Source organism: Rhinolophus hipposideros (genome assembly GCF_964194185.1).
Source record: "Rhinolophus hipposideros genome assembly, chromosome: 10".
Taxonomy (NCBI): domain Eukaryota; kingdom Metazoa; phylum Chordata; class Mammalia; order Chiroptera; family Rhinolophidae; genus Rhinolophus; species Rhinolophus hipposideros.
Genome location: NC_138056.1, coordinates 14,094,901 through 14,115,314, shown reverse-complemented (window position 1 = coordinate 14,115,314; position 20,414 = coordinate 14,094,901). Strand labels below are relative to the sequence as shown.

Below are 20,414 nucleotides of genomic sequence, written 5' to 3'. Positions count from 1 at the left end.
ATCTGCTTGGGCCCCTCCTATGCCCTGCTCGTTGCCATCCCAGGAAGGCCCAAGGCTTTGCTGCACAGAATAGCTTTATAAGGGATTCCCGTCACAGGTGTGCGTCATCGTAATACTCAGCCATGTCTGGCCCGTCCCGTTTGCGCTGCTGGGCCTGGGAGAGGAGGGGTCGAGGCCCTCGTGGCCAGGGGTGCTTGGGTCGGACTCCATAGTCTAAGAGAGAAGAGGGTATGTTTGCGAGGGAGAATCTGGTTTCCCACGGAAGTCACCCCTGCACAGATGCTGCTGGGATGAGATACCCTCCCTAGGGCATGTCTCCCCCATCAGAGAGGGGTGAGGGCAGGGAAGGGGAAGGGGTGGGGTGAGGGAGTACCATCCACCAGGCCCGACAGTGGCTGTGAGAGTTCCAGGGGAGCTGAAAATTCCTCAGGAATAGATCGCCGAGGCCTGTGGGAGATGTTGGGGTGCTCAGCCCTGGCCCCAAAGGCCACTGTCACCTCCATGTGAAAGGAGGAATGGCCCAGGGTGGGGGACTGGACAAGACCCCTGACACAGGGTAATGGCACCAGTCTCTCCTCCGGGGAGGAGGCAGCATGGCAGAGCCCCCCCAACTTGCAGGCCCCAGGCCCTGTTAAGCCCTGACCCTGTGCTCCCGGGAGTTACCTCAGTGGCTGGGGCTGGAGGAGTGCAGCTGCCAGGACGAGGTAGAGGAAGAGGCTCAGCCCCGCCCTGGGGTACCCCAGCATGGTGAGAACCATCTCCTACTCAGGTCCCAGATGCCGGCCGCTGCCTGCCCCTCCCCCAGCAGAAGGATGGAACCTATTGCCAACTCCTAGGGCCACCTCACAAAGGGCATTAGTTCCAGGGCTCAGCATCGGCACCAGCTCTGGACTAGGCCAGAAACCTCCACGCTGAGGTTTGGTTTTTGTTTTTCTGACGCTGTAGGCCAACAGGTGCCAAACCACACTGGTTTTAGTGTCATTGTCCAAGGGTAAAGGGCACTGCCCTTTGGAATCCGCGCTCAATTCCGACCCTGACCTTGCCTATCGTTATGTGGACACATCACTTAATTCTGTGGGCATTTCCTCGTCTGTGAGGTAAGGTAAATACGTAATGTGTCCAAGGCTGGGCACACAGTAGGCCCTCAGCAGAGGTCACGGCCACTGAATCCTCACCCCAAGGCCCCACCCATTCCCACTTAGCCTCCTCCCTGCCTCCTGCTGCCACCACCACGCTGTGTCTCCCTCCGTCTCAGTTGTCCGGGAGAGGTGTGCTGAGGAGCCCAGAGTGGTTACTCAGCCCTGGCCAGCTCAGATTCCCCTGGGGGGAGTACTTAAGGAACTTCCTACTTAGTCCCCACAGCTTAGAACAGCCTGGTCCAGGTCTGGCACAAAGTAGGCCCTGCCATCGCCCCTGAGGTGGACAGAGGGATTTCAAGTTAGGTGGCAAAGCCCGGCAGCTCCTCTAGAGTGTAAGCTTCTGGAGGGCAGGGCCTGCAGGATCCCCAGCACTTGACACTTGATGGGTGCTCAGTATTTGTTGAATGAATGAATGCAATGTGACAGTGTGCTGGAGACTCTCTCCACAGGCCTGAGGCAAAGCTGTGGGACCTTTGGTTCTTGCCCAGCCCTGTCAATGCAGTGGGGACCTGGCTCACTGCAGAAGCCGAGCCCAAAGCTTTAAAACAAACCCTAGGCCCCACCCAGACCTGTGCGATCAGAACCTGAGGGCTGGGCTGGGGGTCTGCACTTTGGACGCCCAGTTGCTTCTAAGCAGCAGATCTACTGGCGGGTCCCACCCCCTCTAACTGCTGACGTGCCTCAGGCCCAGAGAGTGAAGTCCCTTGTTTCCAACCCTGCCTCCTGGTCCTGAGTCGCCCCCCGCGGCTGACCAGCTCCTGTCTCCTACCATGTATCTCCTTCCTGTGCTCGGAACCCACACACTGACTTCTCACTGACCACCCCCCTTTCTGTGTCCCGGATACAACTGTCCCCACCAAGGTTCACTGCTGCCTGGAACCATGAGTTTCAGGAACCACGAGTTCTGCCTAACTCCAAACTCCTCGTTTCTCCCCCTTGCCTCCGAGATGCCACCTCTTCCTGTCCACAATCAGTCCCAAGGCCTGCCTGGGTTACACCTCAACCTCTCTATCGCCCTGCCATGGCCCTATTTTAGCCATCCACTATCCTAGGTCTCTGCCCCAATGTCACTGCTCCCATCCTCCATCTCTGCCCCCTGTCCACCCTGCACTAGGCACCTGCCATGAGGTTTGAAACAGGCCCCTTCCTCACTGCCTCCCAGAGGCAGGTGCCACCTGCTTACCTGGTGACAGCCTGTTGGATTTGGCCCTGACCTCTCCCTCCAGCCTCATGCCCTGTGCTCCTGCCCTCTCCTCCATTCTGCCCCAGCACCGGCTTCACGCCACCGTGACACTACACGTGCTGTTTTCTGCACACACAGCCTCCTCTCCCAGTCTGCTCATCGAAAAACTGGTGTTTTCCCAGTTTACAGGCCCTGCTTGAAGGGCGGCTTCCCTGACCACTGCGCCCTCCCCAGTCAGCCTGGGCGGGCAAGCACCCCACTCGCTCACCCCCTAGACTACTTTTCATATACCCTTCTACCTAGTGCAGTGACCTGGTGCGCTGCACACTTACACGCCTGTCTCTTCTACTGACTGGTGAGAGCTTGAAGGCAAGAACGTGCTTTACTCACTTCTGAACGCACAGCATATGGTACAGAGCCTGCCACACAGCAAGTGCCCAGCGACGCTTGTTAGACTCGGCGGAAGGCTGTGGGCCTCGACCTGTGACCACCGCAGCTCAGTCCTTCCCTCCACGCCCAGGGCCTACACGAGGCTTCTCAGAGGCACCTGGGGAAAGCAGGCAGGGAAAAGGACTGGCCCTTCTGGGCTTGCATTCCGCCTGGGGGGTCTGGGAGGAGATGGGCACGGCAGTCACCATGCAGGCCAAGCCCTCTCAGAACCAAAGGAGCTAACCATCTGGCTACTCCAGCAGGAAAGTGTGGTCTGTTCATAGGGCTAAGGGGGCAGGGGCAGAGGTGAGGAAAGGGGGAGACCGGCAGAACCCACACCCAGCTTTCTCCGAGCTTCTCAGGCTCCCGTTTCTTCCATGCCCCCTCCTCCCACCCCATTCCCAGCATCGACCCCTTGACATTCTTTCCCCAAAGGAGAAAAGCCTCTTGCACTCAGCTAGGAGTTCAGGGCTGGAGGTACCACTCTGCACTGAGCTGGCACTACCATTCACCAGGCCCCCTCACAGATGCTGGCAACAAGGCCCTGCAGGCGGAAGGGGCAGACAGAGGCTCTGGCCAGAGGACACACGAGCAGCTGGCATACACTGCCTAGGTTCAGCCTTGTCGTCAGCAGGGACCGCTGAGAGAGGCACTTTACTCCCACAGCTGCCCCGACAAGCAACTTCCCAGGCTCGAGGTTAAATCCCACTTTCTGTGGCTGAGGAGCCCTGGGTCCCAGTCCTAGCACAGGCTTCTTGGCCCAGTAACGAGGTGAGGGTGCGAAGTAGAGAGGGTGTTAAGAGGGGCTCGGGTGGCGACCAGGCCCGTGTGCACAGCCTGGCCAGGGTGTGAGTGCCAGGCACCCTGGGCGGTGGGTACAGAGAGGCCATAGGCTCGGACACTGCCACAGTCAGTTTTATTAGGGTAGAGGGGTCCGGGGGACTAAGGGCTGAGGCACCCTGCCCCTCCCTGCACCCCACTCCCGGGATGTCTGTCAGCCCCAATTGTAGAAATAAATTTTCTGCCAGGCAGGCAAGTAATCCATAAGTGGCCCTGCAGTGAGAAGAGAGAGGAACAACTCAGGGCTGAAGGCCAGCCTCCTGGCCCTGTTCTAGCCGGGGCCCTTCTCAGCCACCGCTGCTCACATCTGCCATCCACGACCTGGCTCTCCCACCTCTAGGGAGGTAGCGTCGCCAGCGACCTTGTCTTCACTTACACACAAGGACTGTCAGGCTCAGAGAAGCCACAGGGCTCATCCAGTTGTAGATGCTGACGGTCTAGCCCAGTGGCTCTCTGCTGAGGTGGGATCTCCCCACGGCCGGGGACGCTTTATCCCCGCCACAGAGTCCCCACCCAGAGACGCCGCCGATCTTGTCACGCTCCAGGACACGGAGGCAGGGAAAAGGCTGATGGCCTGCTCCCACCACAGGGCACCCTCCTTCCAGCTACTTGAGCCTCTCCAGGCTGGCCTGGCCCATGTCCAGGACCTGTCACCCATCTGGCCTGACCTCTGGGCTCCCTCTCTCAACTGCGCCAAGAATCAAATTACAAGGAGACAAAGAGAAAAGAGGGTGACGGGGCCACGCATGCGATCCACAACACTCAGGAATAATCCCACCCCACCCCGTGCTTACTTGTGACCAGGCCGATGCCCGGGACGTGGTCTGCCAGCAGCTGGAGCAGGAACAGGATCCTGGCCCTGCAAGGAGGCAATCAATAGGGGGCAGGCTGAGTGGGGGGTCTGGGTCCCTGCTGCGAAAAAGCCTTCACTGACCACCTGACTACAGGCAGTGCCTCCCAGAAGACAGAAAGTACCTGTGGACCAAGGACAGGCCCCAGCACAAAGGGTGAGATCTCTGGGTGTGGCGCTGGTCCTGCCCTCCCCCCGATACAGGCCTGGGACGCTCACAACTCAGAGTCTGGCTCAGAGATGACAATGTCTCTCTGACAATAAGAAAACGGGAAGAAAGGCTGCCTTCCCAGACTGCACCCCGGAGCCCCTCAGCGCCCTAGTCCTGTCATCAAGGAAAACAAGGACTTTCTCTAACGGGTGTCTAGACCCTCAGTCTGGGCCACTGCTCTGAGGGTGCCAGGCCCGTCAGGTCCGCAGGAGAGCAAGCCAAATTGGAGACTTGCAGCCTGGGAAGCCACCTCTACAAGTACTGCCTCAAAATTCCTCAGTTCAGTGTGATACTAGGGCCATGTTTCCTCTGTGAAGTGCAAGCAATTTGTGGGGGGAGGTCACGTGATCTGTAAGCCTCTGGAATGGTCTCTCTAGAGTATGGAATAGGATTTGGCTTTAGTGCCTTAAGAGCTTTCAAACTTATCCAAAAGCAGGAAGTGCCAGGCAAAGTTATTTTCACTGAGGTGGCATTAAACATGATATAAGCTTGCTTTCTACTGTCTCAGAAAAAAACAGAGGTTGTGTGGCCATACTACGAAGTATAATTCCAATTCATATCCAGCCTTTAAGCAGTACTTTTGTTAAAACCTAGACCGAGTGGTCCTGGGAGCCTCGTCTGTCTCACAGCCCTATACAGGGACCCCTCCTCAACTCTCGGTGTGACCTCAGGCGGTCACCCTGGCAGAAGACTTGGCCCTGAGCCACCCCTCACCCCACGCACCCCCAGCATGCCTCTCTGTGTTTGGCTGAGGATAGGCGTTCTGGACCCTCACAGATGACAGAGTGGGGGCCGGGCAAGGTGGGGACAGGCCAGGAGAGAACATGGGTGTGGGACGTGGCTCTGTCACTGGCTAGCTGTGTGGCTTTAAGCTGCCCAACCTCTTTGGCCCTCAAGTGCCTACTGTGAGAAGTGGGGACAATGCAAACTATTTGACCAGAAGACGTGCACGTGACCCGGCGGGTGTGGAAAGCCTGCACGCACCACCATCCCTGTGGTCGGGCCCTCGGTGCGTCTCCTGCCAACACGCCTGGGCTGATGGCCCCGAGCTCGGAAGGCAGGCCTGGACCGGCATCCGGTAAATGGAGTGACCACACCCCAGGACAGCACGCAGCAGGTGCTCAGTGAACCCGGGGTGGAGGAAGGGGGGAGGGAGGGAGAGCTCCGGGGCCCCACTTCCCTCCTCTCCTCTCGCCGGGGCTGAGGGTGGGCCTGGCCACTCGCCGGAGAGCCTGATCCTTACTCGGAGAAGCGGTCATAGAACGGGGAGCGCAGCAGGTAGTAGAGCAGCAGGATGGTCCGGCGCCGCAGTTCCAGCCGCTCCCTCCGGGACAGGCCCTTCCTGTCACTCAGGAGGCTCAGACTGGGGCGAGGAGGGGACACAATTAGGGCCAGCAACAGGAGGCGCAGGGGGTCCTGCCTGCCCGGGTGAGGCCAGGCCTGCAGCACAAAGCCCGGCGGACGGAGTGGAGCCCCCGGGCAGGCCCAGCTCACCTGGTCACGTCTACAACGCCAGACAGGAGCCAGGGTGTCCACGACCGCTGACCCCAGAGGCCCAGGCTAAGCACTGACAGTCAGGCGTCAAGGAGTCTCTGGCACAGGGCCTGCCCTGCCCACTCCCGCTTCTCCCTACCCCGCAGTGCCAGCAGCCCCACGCTAAGGATACAGTGCAGCAGGGGCCGGGCAATATACAAGGACTCTGCGATGGTCTCCTGCAGCCCCAGCGGGGTGGGGGTGACACTCAGCTCCTCCCGCTGCTGCTGCTGCTGCCGTCTCTCCTGCTCCTGGGGGGCTCCCCAGTGCCTCGAGTGCAGGGACGGAGCTAGAACCCAAGGGCAGCAGGTGAGCAGCCAGGCCTACGCCAGGGCAGGGGGAGGGCCGGCGGGAGGAAAGACAGGCCTTCAGGCCCATGCCGACCCCAGCACCGCGGTGCTCAGTCCAGCTACGCCCTACACTTACTGTTCTGGAGGGTTCGCACCACTCGGTTTGACCGCTTCCCCACGTATGACTGCTCCTGGCTACCAGGGCTGTGGTCACCATCTAGCAGGGACAGACAGAAGGCCATACTGTCAGATGGACATGTTTCCAGAAAAGCCTGCAAAGGACATGTGTGCGCTGAGTGCTCATGGGCTAAAGGAATGGATGAGCTTGCACGAAGGCACCAGCTGAGTCAAGGACACTGCAGCAGGAGCTGTGGCTCGACCTGGGTCCTGGGCACAGTGGGCAGCACTGTGCAGCCCTCCGGGGCGGGGGAAAGGTCAGCGCCTCCTGTGGCACAGGAGCCAGTCAGGAACCCAGGCTGCCAAGGGACTGGAACAGGGCAGGGAGAGTCTAACCACAGAACCGGAGCAGCTGTATCTCCTCAGTCCTGGGCTTTCAACATGACCGTGAGGAAAAGCAAAGAACTGCTCTCAAGGCCAGGAGAGTGAGGCTCAGAGGCCAACAGGTGATAGGCCCAAAGCCCTGAAGGGACACATCTGCTGGGTGTCCTGCCAGATGAGCCTGGGCTTCTTCATATAGAACCAGAGCCATAGCCGGCCCGGTGGCTCAGGTGGTGGGAGCGCCGTGCTCCTAATGCTGAGGTGGCCGGTTCGATTCCCACATGGGCCAGTGAGCTGCACCCTCTACAGCTAAGATTGTGAACAATGGCTCTCCCTGGAGCTGGGCTGCTGCGAGCAGCCAGAGGTCGGCGTGAGCAGCTGTGGGCTACCATGTGCTGCAAGGAGCAGCTAGTGGCCAGCACGAGTGGCTGGAAGCCAGTGTGAGCAGCTGTGGGCTGTTGTGTGGTGCCGTGGGCTAACACGTGCTGCCACAAGTGGCTGGTGGCCAGCATGAGTGGCCAGCAGCCATCGCGAGGAGATGGCAGGCAGCGAGAGCTGCCGTGAGCGGATGACCGACGACTGGCGACTGACTGCCTCAGCCGGGGGGGGGAGTGGGGGGGACGCAAAGCTCATAACACCAGCATGGGCCAGGGAGCTGTGTCCTATAACTAGACTGAGAAACGATGAGTTGAATCGGAGTGGGGGTTGTGGGGGTAGACAAAGGAATGGGAGAAAGAAAAAAAAGAACCAGAGCCAGAGATGTGCTGGCAGGACCCCTCTCTCCTACTGATGCTCTGTCCCTTCCTTGTGCAGCCCACAAAAAAGAATGAGGACTCTGACATCAGAAGTCCTGAGTTCAAGTTCGAATTCTGCCCCAACCTAATCTTTCTTCTGTGTAAAATACAGGGTGATGAGAACAAATGAGTTGATGGGGATAGATATGTTCCATAAATGGACAATATTCATTTGGTCAGCTCTAAATCCACAAATGAGTCCCCGGCTCCGTTCCACTCCAGAGCAGGCAAGCAGCTTACCCGGGGGCTGTGCCTGGGTCTCCCTGTCCAGCGGAACGATGGGGGGTGAGGTCTGGAGGCCAGCCTTGAACCAGATGAGCAGGAACATTCGCAGTACCGCCCTGGATTGGGAGTATGGAAGGGCTGGGGGGAAGGTGGCTAGAGGGCCAGGGGCCAGAGGTGCTCTCCTGAACCCCATCTGTACAGCTGGCCTCAGTTACCCCTCCCCCAGGGACTGCCTGCCACAGTCCCACATACTTGGCCAGCTGGATGAGGGCAATGACGAGCCAGCGGCCCACTTCGCCCCACACCTTGGCAGCTCCCATCTCCATGAACACCTCCACGCACTCCAGCACGCTCAGCCATGTCAGCAGCTTCTGCTGGGTCAGCGACTGTAAGAACCCCAGGCCAAGAGGTCAGGAGGCACCCCTTTGTCACAGGCCCTTCCCCTAGGGGACTCCTCTGACATAGATGTGGATTTTCCCCTTTCCAAGTATGTAGGCCTGAGCTCTCCATCTGGGACAGGCTACTCCACGGCTCTGAGACTCAAGTCTTTTCATCCGAGATGGGGACACTGACACCTTGGCACCACCTACGGAGGTGACTAGAGGCTCCGATGGATGCAGGCATGTCTCACACTCTATGAAATCATAACGTGCTACACACACAGGCTGGGTCTTACTATTTTGTTCCCAAGTCCCTATGCTTCCCGCCCTCAGTTCCTGGCAAAATTCTCACCACAGGCAACTTTTTCCGAAGCTCCTTCCGTAGGATCCCGTCATTGAGCAGCACAAGCAGGTTAGAGGCGGAGTACACTGAGGGGCAGAGGGTGGCCTTGAGAGGCTGGCCCTGCAGCCTGCGCCGCCTCCCCTCCTCCCCAGGGCTGCACGGATCACCTATCACCTGCTGCGCTCAGCCACCCACACACTATGTGGCAAGCAACCCGCCTCCCTGTCCACGTCCTCAGCTCCACACGCTGCAGTGTGATCTCGTGTGGGCGGCTAGAACAAGATGGTCTGACCTCAGTGACAAGCCAGCTGCCTAGCGGTGGCCCTCCAGCTGCCAGAACCGTCCACTGTGCTCCAAATGGCCACCGATGGGTGGTCTCACCTCCTGGCCCTGCTCTCTCTGCGTCCTGCCCCTGAAAGGCCGCTCCACCTTTCAACACGGAGCGGGTCCTTTCAGGACCGTCACTGCAGGACTCCCTGGGCAAACACTACGGGGGCAGTCACAGCTTGGGGACCCTGCAACCCGGGAGACGTGGGTTTGAATGTGGCCCAGGGTCATCAGTGGCTACTCCCTGACCTGCCCGGACTTCTGTCCCTTAACTAGACACGAGGACTAAAGTACCCGCCTCTGGGGCTGTGGGAGAATTAACCGGGCAAAGGCGGGGAAGGCACTTGGCCCCGCTGCCCGACCAGCCAAGGTCCCAGGTTTGTTTCTCAACCACGGGGACACAGAGGGCCCAGGACAGTGGACGCTGGACCTCTGCCCCATCAGTCACAGCACAGGACCATCTAACAGGAAGCCCGGGACGGCGAGCTGGGGCGGCCCCCCCGGGACGCCTCCCGGACGCCCCCGCCCTCCACCCGCCCGAGCCCGGCTCACCCAGCTCGGACAGCTCGTGCGAATCGGCGAAACGACCTGGGGAGAAGGCACAGAAGGAGGCGTCGGTGAGCGCGGCCTCGCCCCGCGGCTTCGCGTCCCGGGACGTCCCCTCCCTACGCCCTACGGGGACCTGGAAGGCACTTCTCAAGCGCAGCGATCGCTACCCTGACGCCGCAGGGAAGGGGGCGAGTGGGGTCAGAGGTCAGAGCCCCGAAGGGATTGATCAAAGGTCTGGGTGGCACCTGCCAGCAGGTAACTGAGGCCCCGCACTGCCGTCTCCAGCTGGGCGGTGGCAGCCGGGTGACGAGTCACGTACTCCTGGTAGCGGAGGCCCAGGAGCCTCAGCTTCTCCATCATGCCTTCGCGACCGACAGACCCACTGACCGACAGACAGCACGAGCGGTGGCGGCGCCCTGCTTCCTGCGCCCTCCTTCCTGCTTCCGGCCCTAAGCCCGCCTCTCGGTTGCTTAACTTCCGCGGGCCAGTTGGACGGTGACGTGAAGGGCCATTGAACCCCCCATCACCCCATTTCTTAAATCGCCTCCCACTAGGGTAGCGCTTAGCAACTGCGGGCTTAATCCCGCCCTCCCGACTCCTTCAGGCCATTGGTTAACACTCTCTCCGCCCCCGACCCGTCCACACCGTTCGGGACCCGGCTCTTCCGCCTTCCCGGTTGGCTGCCCTTGCGCCTGCGCAGTTTAGCCCTAGGAAAGCTCCCGCCGCAGTCCGAGCCGTTCATTCCAGAGGCACTTGCAGCCTCGAGTCTTCCTAATAGAACGCCGAGAGGCTCGAACGGGACCGGATTGTAAAGGGCTGGGAGGTAGCGCGCGGAAAGGAGCCTCCATCAGACTTGGGGAGGAGCCGAGAGAGTCTAAGGAGAGTTGGACTGCGTCTCGGCAGGTGCGCGTGTGGCCAACTGCCTCATCTCCCGTCCCCAACCAGAGGTAGTGCTGGGGAAACTGAGGCAGCAAGGAGTGCAGCATCCAACGCAGGCTCGATCCCCCCGGCCAGCACCAGCTCCCGCAAGGACTGTGTCCCCCAAGAGCGCGCACCTGCACTCCCACCTCCGTGGAGAAAACCCTGGCTCGGCCTTCTGCTCTCGGCTCGTGGTGACCGTGGTCGGGAGAGTCCCTTCTCTGGGCCTCAGGTTTCCCCTCCCCGTCTGTAAAGTGGTTTGAGGGCAGACTTGGTCCTTAGACTCGGAATCAATCTCAAAGCGCTTTACGGCCTTCGGATGCACCCCTCAGTCTTGCTGCTCCCCAAGGGATGAGGAGACTCCTGGGCATCCCTTCTCAAACGAGGCAGCTTCCCTGGAAGGGGCGGCTGCGGGAGAGGTGTGGCCAGAGGGGCGGAGGTAGTCGCTGATTGGCTGTGGGGAAAGGGGCGGGGCCTCGCCCATCGGACTGTGCTGGCAGATGTGTGGTACCCTGAGAACAGCAAAACATTATTTTATCTAATCCCCTCTACCAGATATCATCTCCAAATGAAGAAAGCATCCGCTGAAGAACCCAGTCAAGATTCGAATCCTGACAGAATCTAGGCGTTTTAAGCAACACACCTCCCCGGGAAGCCACGACCCTTCCTTGCACTCCCTCCCCCCAGCTCCCTCTCCAGTTTAGTTTTCTTCCATATCCGGTGGGGAATCATAGCTGCCCTCCCTACTCAGGCCGAGGAATGAAGAATCAGGTAGATGTGTCCAGGGGCCTCCGAAAAGGCAAAGGCCTCGGAGAACACAGAAGGTGGGCGTGGGCATCAGCAGCGTTATTTCTCACCTCCTGGGTGCCATACTCATACTCAACTCTTCTTAGCAACCTTGCTAGGTTGCTATGAGCTCCTTTTCACAGATGGGGAAATGAGAGGCTCAAGGAGGGGAAAGGTCTTGTCCCAGATCACACAGCATGGCACTGGCCAAAAGGATCACAATACAGGTCTTACATGGCAGCGCTCTCTCTCCTGCCCACAGCCTAGCAAGACCAGTGACACGTTGAGGCCATCTGGTCATAAATCAAGTTAGCAACTGGGATTAAGACCAGAGCTCAGGGACTTCAGTGTGGGGCTCTTTCTCCCTTACTCCCTGCACCCCATCATCTTAATGAACTTGTTCCCTGAAACTCAATAGTGGATATCCCTCCAGTGTCTCCCTTTGAGTCTGTGGAGAGAGTAAGGAGGGAGAGTGTGCCGTTTCTTTGGCATTCCCAGGGCTGTGGTCTTGTGCTTCTGGGGAGGAGAGAGGCAGGGAGGATAGAGGAGCAGCCTCCCCTAGGCAGAACATGAGGGGTGTTTGGCCTGGAGCCTGTTTCTGCCCTGCCTGCCTCCAGCGCTGGGAAGGGATCATAAGGCCAGCCAGGCTGGCAGCAGCAAGGCTCCCTGAATTTCCTCTCCAGATCCCAGGCCTGATTAGGTCCCAGAGACAAAGAGTGGCCGTGTGTGCAGGAGGTGCCTAGGGCAGCTTCTCCCTGCTGGGCCCATGCCTGGACTTAGTCACTTGGCTGGGCTGGAAGGACCGCTGGGCAGGATGGTCCGGATCTCCCCTGCTTAACTCTGCCATGAACGACAGGGGAAGAGAGCTAGACCAGTCCAACGGGTACAGATGAAGACGCTGAGACCCAGAGAGGGGGCCTGACTGGTTCAAGGTCACACAGCAAAGTCCTGGGCAGAGCTGGGCCAAACCAGGTCTCAGGCTTAGCACCCTTTCATATGCTCAGACCTGTCTCCCTTTCCCCTCCACAGCCCCAGAAGAAGCTCTTGGAGGCCCAGCAGGTATCTCAGCAACTCAATTTCCCAAGTGGTAAGATTGAGCAAGGATCGGGGCCAGTACTGTGAGTGACCAGAGTCACTCTGCAGACCCAGCCTCTCCCACCAACTTCCTGGCCAGGCCGACTGTGTGGCCCACCTGCTCCATCACATTTAACCCACACAGACAGTCTCTGCTGAGGCTCTTGCAGGGGGATTCCACCCACTCCCACTCCAGCTCCAGGCTAGAGATAAGGGTCAGGGGGGCTCAAAGCTGCAGGCACCTGGGTGGCCCCTCATCTCCTCTCATTCCTAGATATACAAGGAGCTGCCATAGGTCTCCATGGCAACAACTGCCCCTGGCCTCCAAAGGCCCAAAGCCCAACCTTCCTTGCAGAGCTCCATCTCCCAGAGAAAGGCCTTCTGGCCTCTCAGAGGAGGAGACTTAGGGGGCTCAGACTGGGCTGCTTGGTCACAGCTTGTTGAGGGCTTGGGGCTTCTCAGGCCCTCACTTTTAATAGTGAGGCTATAAAGGACTAAAGGACACAGCCTAGCCCCTTTGCAGGTCACAGCCCAGGGAGTCCCATCCACTCTCAGCGTACTTACTGAGCGCTGGGTGTGCGCCAGGCCCTGACTGGGTGCTGGAGACCCAGTCCTGTAAGCAGTTACCTTCCACAGCGGCGACAAGCTATAAACAAGTCAACAAAGTCAAATTACTAGAAAAGTGCTAGGAAGAAAACAAACCTAGAGATACGGAAGGAGGAGCTGGCCTTGTGAGAATCTGGTAGAATCCAGGCAGAAGAACATCAAAGGCAAGTCCTAGGGCAGGAAACCCTTAAGGAGGAGCAGCAGGAAACTGTTTGCCTGGGGAATAAGCTCCAGGGGGTTCTAACAGGTTACTTCAACTCTCTGGCGGAGAATAATGCCGATGTTATAGGACCGTCGTGAGGGTTAACTGAGGCTTTTTGGAACCAAGGCACAGGGCCTGGCACGGATTACATGCGCTCAATCAACCGTGGCTGTCGTTCACGGTCCAGAGCGCCTCCCACCCCCTCCAGGGCTGAGCCATGTTGTTGCCTGCTGTGGGTGCGGGAGTGGGGGGAGGGGGTGCGGCCAGAGGAAGAGAGCCAGTCCCTCACCAGGCACAATCACGACGGCCTAGGCAAGGGTGGGGATCCCCGGCCCTGCCCAGGTGGCCCAGGCCAGTGAGGTCTCTCGTCAGTTCCTGGGCAGGAGGCAACTCTCACAAGCCCGCTTTGTCCCAGCCGAGCTCGGGCTGCGCCGGGCCAGGCTGAACCACCTGGAGAGAGAGAGAGAGAGAGAGAGAGTATGCAGTGCGGAGAGCGGGGCTCAGGTGCTCCTTTTCCAGGGAAAGTCTCGGCAGGCCGGCCCCGCCTCCTGCCCGCTGAGCAGGTGTCCCCGACCTCCGGAGCAGCATTCCAGCCTCCTCCTTCTTACTCCGGCAGTCCTTTTCATCCTGGGCCCGGGGTCACGGCCCCTCCCACGGAGGGAGGTTAAGGGGAGGAGATGGGGCCCCAGAGCAGCCAAGAGGGGGATGGGCTCAGAGCAGGTAGCGGGAACTGGGCCTTCCTGGGTGTCAAGACCTCGCTTCCACCACCCATCCCGAGGGTTTCCCGGGTTGATCGCGGGCCTGGGCAGGGGGGCAGTCAAATGCCGTGGCAGGGGCGGGGCCAGGCCCCCGGGGGGTCTCCCCGCCTTTCGGGCTCCGCCAAGCGGAGGTGAAACCTGAGCCCAGGTTGGGGGCGGGGCTGGCTCCTGCTTGGACGGGGCTGGCCTGCGCCTCCACCCCCCTTTCCCCACACCCTGGCCTGTTTCTGGAAGAGTAAGGTCCGTGTCCCCAAGCGCTGGAGCAGGTGAGGTGGCGACTCGGCGCGGGACGGGACCCGGCGGCCGTCGGGCCCGGCCGCCCGAGGCTGACCCTCCTATCTCCCTCCCCTGTCCGTAGGGCCCGCGATGGAGCCCGCAGCCCGCGGTCGCACCCCTCCTTGAGCGCCCCGGCAGGCGGCCATGCTGCCCCGAGGGCGCCCCCGGGCGCTGGGGGCTGCCGCTCTGCTGCTGCTGCTGATTCTGATCGGATTCTTCCTGTTCGGCGGAGACCTGGCCTGTGAGCGCCGCGAGCAGAGAGGGCCGGGATCCCTCCCCTGCGCGCTAACGCCACGTGTCCCCGCAGACGGAGACCCGTCGGTGGACCACCCGGGCCACAACCGCTCGGACTGCGTCCCGCTGCGGCCGCTGCCTCACAAGTGCGAGGTAGGCGCGCGCGGCCTCTGGTGGCGGGAATCCCGGGGGCGCCGCGTCCCCAGCCCGGCCTCCTGGGCACCTGTGGGAATCACAACATCTGGCGTCGTCGCTCCTGCACTGACCAGCAAGCTGGAGGGGCCTTGGGTTCGCACCTCACCTGCTCCCGGCCTCTGTTTCCCCATTTGAGAAGCGAGGAGGCTGGACTCTTGCGCGGACCCCGCCTTCCCCAGCCGCTTGCCTGTGGGGCTACACTGCCCTAGGCCAGGCCCCCCAAACATGGGTCCTCACCATCTATAACAAGGAAGGGGCTTCTGTCGACCTCACTGTCTCCTCCCCAGCTCTTGCACGTGGCAATCGTGTGTGCAGGACATAACACCAGCCGAGATGTCATCACCCTGGTGAAGTCCATGCTCTTCTACAGGTATAGCCAGGTGTTGGGGGTGGGGGGGTTCAGGAGTGGGGAAAGGCACAAAGTCGGCAGGTTCTCAAAGTTGGTGTTTTCACTTCTGAGCCTCTTGGGGTGGGGCTTGCCCCATGTTGCTCCTTCTGAGCCCTATTGGCTTTCTTCCTGTCCTTCCCAAAGGAAAAACCCGCTGCACCTCCATTTGGTGACTGATGCGGTGGCCAGGAGAATCCTGGAGACGCTCTTTCGCACATGGATGGTGCCCGCTCTCGGGGTCAGCTTCTACGACGCTGACGAGCTCAAGGCAGGAGCCAGCCCTGGCCCTTCAGCACTCCTCCCCACCTGCCCAGCCCTCTCCTTCCTCCCGTGTGTGTGTGTGTGTGTGTGTGTGTGTGTGTGTGAGAGAGAGAGAGAGAGAGAGAGAGAGAGAGAGAGAGAGAGAGCGAGCAGTGGAGAGGTTAGAGCTGTCTGGGACCCCGTTCCATCACACCTACTGAAACTCAAATCCCTCACCCCTTCTGGGGCTCACCCCTTCTTCCCCGTTACTCTGAGTATGACCTGGCACTCACAGGTCCTTCTTTGCCAGGCTCATGGCCAGACCTTCCCACCCTCAGCCCCAGGTCTCCTGGATCCCCAACAAGCACTACTCTGGCCTCTATGGGTTAATGAAGCTCGTGCTGCCTGGTGTGCTGCCTCCTGACCTGGTCCGTGTTATTGTCCTGGACACAGATGTCATCTTTGCCTCCGACATTGCAGAGCTCTGGGCACTCTTTGCCCATTTTTCTGGTGAGAGGCCTGGGACCCTGCCCCTGTCACCCCTCCTCCCTGGCCCATCCAAGCCTCCCCTGTGGCCTAGCCCTGAGCTGAGGTCCTGTGGCAGCCTCAGGCAGCTGCCTCGTACCCTCCCCTCCCAGATGAGCAGGTGATCGGTCTCGTGGAGAACCAGAGCGACTGGTACCTGGGCAACCTCTGGAGGAACCACAGGCCCTGGCCTGCCTTAGGCCGGGGATTTAACACAGGTGGGGATGGTGGGGGGAGGCAGGAGGGATGGCCACTGGTCCTTGGGCCCCAGGGACTCTGGGCAGGGCACAGAACTCTAGGAAGCCCCCCAGGAAGAGTATTGCTGTGGAAAGAACACAAGAGAAGAGCCAGAAAACAGTTCCAACCTTGGCTGTACATGCTGGATGACGTTGGCAAGAAAACTGCGCCTCAGTGTTCTTATCCATTAAATGGGGATTTTACCAGCCCCAGGATCACCGGTATGAGAAAGTGGCTGTGGAGGTGCTCTGTACGCTGTGCTATACCTCCCCTTCACCCCCAAGAGGATTGATTTTTGACAGAGGTAGTCCATGCTCATGTCTGGCAGTCAGAAGATACCAATAAGTCAAAAAAGAAACATTCAAAAGACACCTTTAGGACCCCTGGCCCCAGGAGCTGGGTTGTCTCAGGTGGGCCTGACACTCTCTCCCATGGGCAGGTGTGATCCTGCTGCGGCTGGACCGGCTTCGGCAGACCGGCTGGGAGCAGATGTGGAAGCTGACAGCTACGCAGGAGCTCCTCGCCCTGCCCGCCACCTCACTGGCCGACCAGGTCTGGGAGAGCTTTGGAGGGGGGTGAGGCAGGCTCAGGGCTGAGGTGACATGGCTTTCTCTGCCCAGGACATCTTCAATGCTGTAATTAAGGGGCACCCGGGGCTGGTGCAGCCCCTGCCCTGCGTCTGGAATGTGCAGCTGTCGGACCACACGCTGGCCGAGCGCTGTTACTTGGAGGCGGCTGACCTCAAGGTGAATGGAGGTGGGGGGCTGAGTAGTGGTGGTGGGGGGGGGGCGAAGATGGGAGTCCTGTTCCCATTCATTCCCCCACTGATACCCTGCTGGGTCCCAGGTGATCCACTGGAACTCACCAAAGAAGCTGCGTGTGAAGAACAAGCACGTGGAATTCTTCCGTAACCTCTACCTGAGCTTCTTGGAGTATGATGGGAATCTGCTACGGAGAGGGCTCTTCGGGTGCCCCAGCCCACCCTCACCTGAGGCCGAGCAGGTGAGAGGGAGCCGCCTTGCTTTGCCGTGGGGACACTCTGCCCCTCTCTACTCTGGTGGGACCCAGCCTGGTCTGGGAACTTGTGCTGCCCCAGCCCTGGTCCTTCCCCCCTCGCTTCCCTCAGTTACAGCGGGCCCTGGCACAACTCAACGAGGAAGATACCTGCTTTGAGTTCCGGCAGCAGCAGCTCACTGTGCACCGTGTGCATATCACTTTTCTGCCCCATGAGCCGCCGCCCTCCCGGCCCCACGATGTCACCCTCGTGGCCCATCTCTCCATGGACCGGTGAGGGCACTGAAGACAGCCCCAGAGAACATGGCATAGGCTGAGACTGGGCATTTTGAGAGGAGGGTTTCATTTGGTAGAAGGAAGAGCTCTCACTGCCTGATGCTTGAGGAGTTGCAGAGGTTGGAGACGCTGGATATGGTTGAAAGAGCTTAGGCTTTGGGAATCACTCAGATGCCCTCCGTAATTGTTGGACCACGAGCATGTCTTAATATCTCTGGCCCTCAGTTTTCTCATCTGTCACACGAGAAGGTCCCCACTTTGTGGGCTATTTGTGAAGATTAAATAAGGCCAGCTCAAAAATAAGGTGCTTGGAAGAAGCCTAGGAAGACACTTGAGGGGTGTCCGCAGCAGCTAACCTGGGAGGTATTCCAGCTCTCCATGGGCTGACCATCCCCCTCACCCCAGGCTGCAGATGCTGGAAGCCCTGTGTAGGCACTGGCCGGGCCCCATGAGCCTAGCCTTGTACCTCACGGACGCAGAGGCCCAGCAGTTCCTGCGTTTCGTCGAGGCCTCGGTGGTGCTTTCTGCCCGGCCGGATGTGGCCTACCACGTGGTGTACCGTGAGGGTCCCCTCTACCCCATTAACCAGCTTCGCAACGTGGCCTTGGCCCAGGCCCTTACGCCTTACGTCTTCCTCAGTGATATTGACTTCCTGCCTTCTTATTCCCTCTACGACTACCTCAGGTGGGTGGGAGTGAGAGGAGCGGCTCGTGGGTGGGTGTGGACAGGGTTGGGGACACCTGCAGGACCCTAGGCAAGTGTGTCCCTGCTCCTTTCTGGGCCTCGGTGTCCTGTGTAAAATGGCGCTGGCATGAGGGTGGGGGGCTGCCCTAGGAGGGTCCCACAGCTCCAAAGCAAGAGAATCACTGTGTCCAGTGCTGGAGGCAGAGCCTTCCCTCGCCTCCAGTTCGTGGTGCTGCCTCCTCAGGGCCTCCATCGGGCAGCTGGAGCTGGGCCGCGGGCGGAAGGCAGCTCTGGTGGTGCCAGCGTTTGAGACCCTGCACTACCACTTCACCTTCCCCAGTTCCAAGGCCGAACTGCTGGCCTTGCTGGACGCTGGCTCTCTCTCCACCTTTAGGTAGGAGAGGCCACTGCTGTCCCTGTTTCCTCACACCAGCCCCCACCACCCACGAGCGACTAGCTTCGGCCTTGCTCCCTGCCCTATCCTCCACAGGTACCACGAGTGGCCCCGGGGTTACCAGCCCACAGACTATGCCCGATGGCGGGAGGCTCAGGCCCCATACCGCGTGCACTGGGCAGCTGACTATGAGCCCTACGTGGTGGTGCCACGTGACTGTCCCCGCTACGACCCCCGCTTCGTGGGCTTTGGCTGGAACAAGGTGGCCCACATTGTGGAGCTGGACGCACAGGTGAGGGAGATCCTTCCTGCCTCCAGCTTTGCTTTGAGCATCTCCAGGCCCAGGGAGCTCCGTGGGTCTCAGTGCACCATTCGGCCGCACTGTCAGAAGTCCCGCCCTTCTGCAGGACTGAAATCATCTGCCCTTTGGCCCCGGCCTGGGCTCTATCGGATACGCCTGCACCCCATCCCCCAGAGCTGCAGTCGTCCCCCAGCCCTGGCAATGACCGTCCGTCTGCCCCCACCCCCGCAGGAATATGAGCTCCTGGTGCTGCCAGAGGCCTTCACCATCCACCTGCCGCACACCCCAAGCCTTGACATCTCCCGCTTCCGCTCCAACCCCACCTATCGTGAGTGCCTGCAGGCCCTCAAGGACGAGTTCCACCAGGACTTGTCGCGCCACTATGGGGCTGCTGCCCTCAAATACCTCACTGCCCTGCAGCAGCCCCGAGGCCCCACCTGACCTAAAGCTTCCCCTTACCCCTGCCCCTCGCCTTGGCTCACAGGCTCCCTGCAGAGACTGGAGCAACCTGCCACCTCTCCCAACCTCCGTTATTTAAATTATTTAAGGTCTTTGTGGGAAGGGCTGCAGTGGAGCATCTGTAGGGTGGGGTTTGGGAGCCCCGCTTTGCTGCTATTCTATGGCTGGGGTCTTCTTCTGCCCCAGCTGGTTTGGGGCTAATGCTCCCATCCTCAGCTGTACATCCCCTTTTCATAATTAAAGTTTTAAAAACTTTGTTTTATGTTCCTCTTGGTTTGGGGCATGAGAGCGTCTGGGGGAGGTGCTGAATGTCCTGCTGGAGTCGCAGGAGGACCCGGGCCCGCCCACCCTCCCCGAGAAGTCTGGACTGAAGTGTGTTTTGCCCACCCTCCCTGGCCCGAACCCAACACCATGAGGCTGAGAGACTTTATTTGGCTTTATTTAGTAAAATGTTAAAATAAATAAATACAAATTGATCAGCTGCTCTGTATCCCCCCCACCCCCTCAAAACAAAAATCAAACAAACAAAAACTTTGAAGCACAAAACTCCAAATACAAGTTCTACCAAGACTGAAATCACAAAGGGCGTGGACAAGACAGGCTGGGGGCTGGCTGGCTCTTCTCTGCTCAGAGCGGGCTGCCCTCTGGCTGCCCGGCCTGTCCTGCCTGACTGCAGCTTACCCTGGGCTGGAGACCCGATGACACTGGAGGGAGGGGCAGGGGCCAAAGGCTGCTGTGGGAGATGGTAGATCCTCAGGGTTCAAGAAGGGCCTTGTGGAAAGGGGGAGCCAAGTGGGATTTGTGAGCCCAGCTCTCCCTTTACAAGGGCTGTTTTTAAGAATTCCACCCTGGCTCTCTGAAGGGGGTAACTCCGGGTTTCCATTCCTTCATTTGTGGGAGGCCAGAGGAATCTTCTCAGGGGCCACCCCCTCCCTTCCCAATGAGGCGCTGACGCTGAGGATGGCTGTAAGTCGGTGAGAATGGGCCTCCTTTTTCCTGCCAAGGGTGCCCAGCTGAGGGGTGGGTGAGGCCCACAGTCATTTACACAGAGCAGGGTTGCCTCCATCCAACAGAAGCCATGGAATCTGGAGAACCCAGGGCTTGGAAAATGTACCTGGGCCACCATCCATCATACTACCCCGAAGAACCTTTTGCCCCTGGGGTAAAAGTCTCCTATTAAGCCCTTTGGATAAATAAGAAAGACCGCACCCTAAAAGGGAGGAAACCACTTAAGAGTGTGCTGTGTGAGCTGGGAG

The 20,414-nt window shown here is 59.7% G+C and overlaps 3 protein-coding genes across 13 annotated transcripts; 1 reads left to right on the top strand and 2 right to left on the bottom strand.

Annotated features, from left to right (window-relative positions):
• Window position 1: 1 nt before the first annotated feature.
• Window positions 2–758, bottom strand: FREY1 (Frey regulator of sperm-oocyte fusion 1; the record flags this gene model as incomplete). Its single annotated transcript, XM_081061752.1, has 3 exons — window positions 2–213; window positions 374–447; window positions 664–758. 3 exons carry the CDS (start codon window positions 756–758, stop codon window positions 92–94), a joined length of 291 nt encoding a protein of 96 aa, XP_080917878.1. The 3' UTR covers window positions 2–91.
• Window positions 398–13,952, bottom strand: PEX16 (peroxisomal biogenesis factor 16). Of its 6 annotated transcripts, XM_081061748.1 has the most exons (13): window positions 13,467–13,952; window positions 12,934–13,015; window positions 10,647–11,021; window positions 9,595–9,630; window positions 8,725–8,801; window positions 8,245–8,378; window positions 8,008–8,108; window positions 6,612–6,692; window positions 6,319–6,474; window positions 6,147–6,219; window positions 5,896–6,015; window positions 4,386–4,450; window positions 3,649–3,804 (listed from the first exon to the last, which is right to left on the bottom strand). In XM_081061748.1, exons 6-13 carry the CDS (start codon window positions 8,316–8,318, stop codon window positions 3,746–3,748), a joined length of 729 nt encoding a protein of 242 aa, XP_080917874.1. In that variant the 5' UTR covers window positions 8,319–8,378; window positions 8,725–8,801; window positions 9,595–9,630; window positions 10,647–11,021; window positions 12,934–13,015; window positions 13,467–13,952; the 3' UTR covers window positions 3,649–3,745. The 6 variants fall into 6 exon arrangements, 5 of the variants coding, with proteins under 5 accessions (XP_080917873.1, XP_080917872.1, XP_080917876.1 ...); XR_013994121.1 differs by lacking the exons at window positions 3,649–3,804; window positions 10,647–11,021; window positions 12,934–13,015; window positions 13,467–13,952 and adding exons at window positions 398–447; window positions 2,713–2,869; window positions 9,837–10,184; XM_081061749.1 differs by lacking the exons at window positions 12,934–13,015; window positions 13,467–13,952 and adding an exon at window positions 13,072–13,161.
• On the top strand, window positions 12,325–19,612 carry LARGE2 (LARGE xylosyl- and glucuronyltransferase 2). 6 transcript variants are annotated; one of them, XM_081061723.1, is made up of 15 exons: window positions 14,118–14,201; window positions 14,294–14,452; window positions 14,519–14,598; window positions 14,928–15,010; window positions 15,173–15,296; window positions 15,607–15,778; window positions 15,907–16,011; window positions 16,470–16,582; window positions 16,651–16,776; window positions 16,877–17,032; window positions 17,157–17,317; window positions 17,726–18,004; window positions 18,249–18,398; window positions 18,495–18,690; window positions 18,931–19,612. In XM_081061723.1, the coding sequence occupies exons 2-15, from the start codon at window positions 14,356–14,358 to the stop codon at window positions 19,138–19,140; spliced, it is 2,052 nt and encodes a 683-aa protein (XP_080917849.1). In that variant the 5' UTR covers window positions 14,118–14,201; window positions 14,294–14,355; the 3' UTR covers window positions 19,141–19,612. The 6 variants fall into 6 exon arrangements, with proteins under 6 accessions (XP_080917851.1, XP_080917847.1, XP_080917848.1 ...); XM_081061721.1 differs by having other exon boundaries at window positions 13,732–14,201; window positions 14,294–14,598; XM_081061722.1 differs by having other exon boundaries at window positions 13,870–14,201; window positions 14,294–14,598; window positions 17,163–17,317.
• The last annotated feature ends 802 nt before the right edge of the window (window positions 19,613–20,414 follow it).

Excerpts from the sequence above, each read along its gene's own strand:
- PEX16 (XM_081061746.1), bottom strand. The coding sequence starts at position 9,951 with ATGATGGAGAAGCTGAGGCTCCTGGGCCTCCGCTACCAGGAGTACGTG. Across the intron at positions 6,016-6,146 it reads GGCGTTGTAGACGTGACCAG|TCTGAGCCTCCTGAGTGACA; the intron begins GTGAGCTGGGCC and ends TCCTCGCCCCAG. Across the intron at positions 4,451-5,895 it reads TTCTATGACCGCTTCTCCGA|GGCCAGGATCCTGTTCCTGC; the intron begins GTAAGGATCAGG and ends GCCTCCTTGCAG.
- LARGE2 (XM_081061721.1), top strand. The coding sequence starts at position 14,356 with ATGCTGCCCCGAGGGCGCCCCCGGGCGCTGGGGGCTGCCGCTCTGCTG. Across the intron at positions 14,599-14,927 it reads CGCTGCCTCACAAGTGCGAG|CTCTTGCACGTGGCAATCGT; the intron begins GTAGGCGCGCGC and ends TCTCCTCCCCAG. Across the intron at positions 15,297-15,606 it reads ACGACGCTGACGAGCTCAAG|CCCCAGGTCTCCTGGATCCC; the intron begins GCAGGAGCCAGC and ends TCCCACCCTCAG.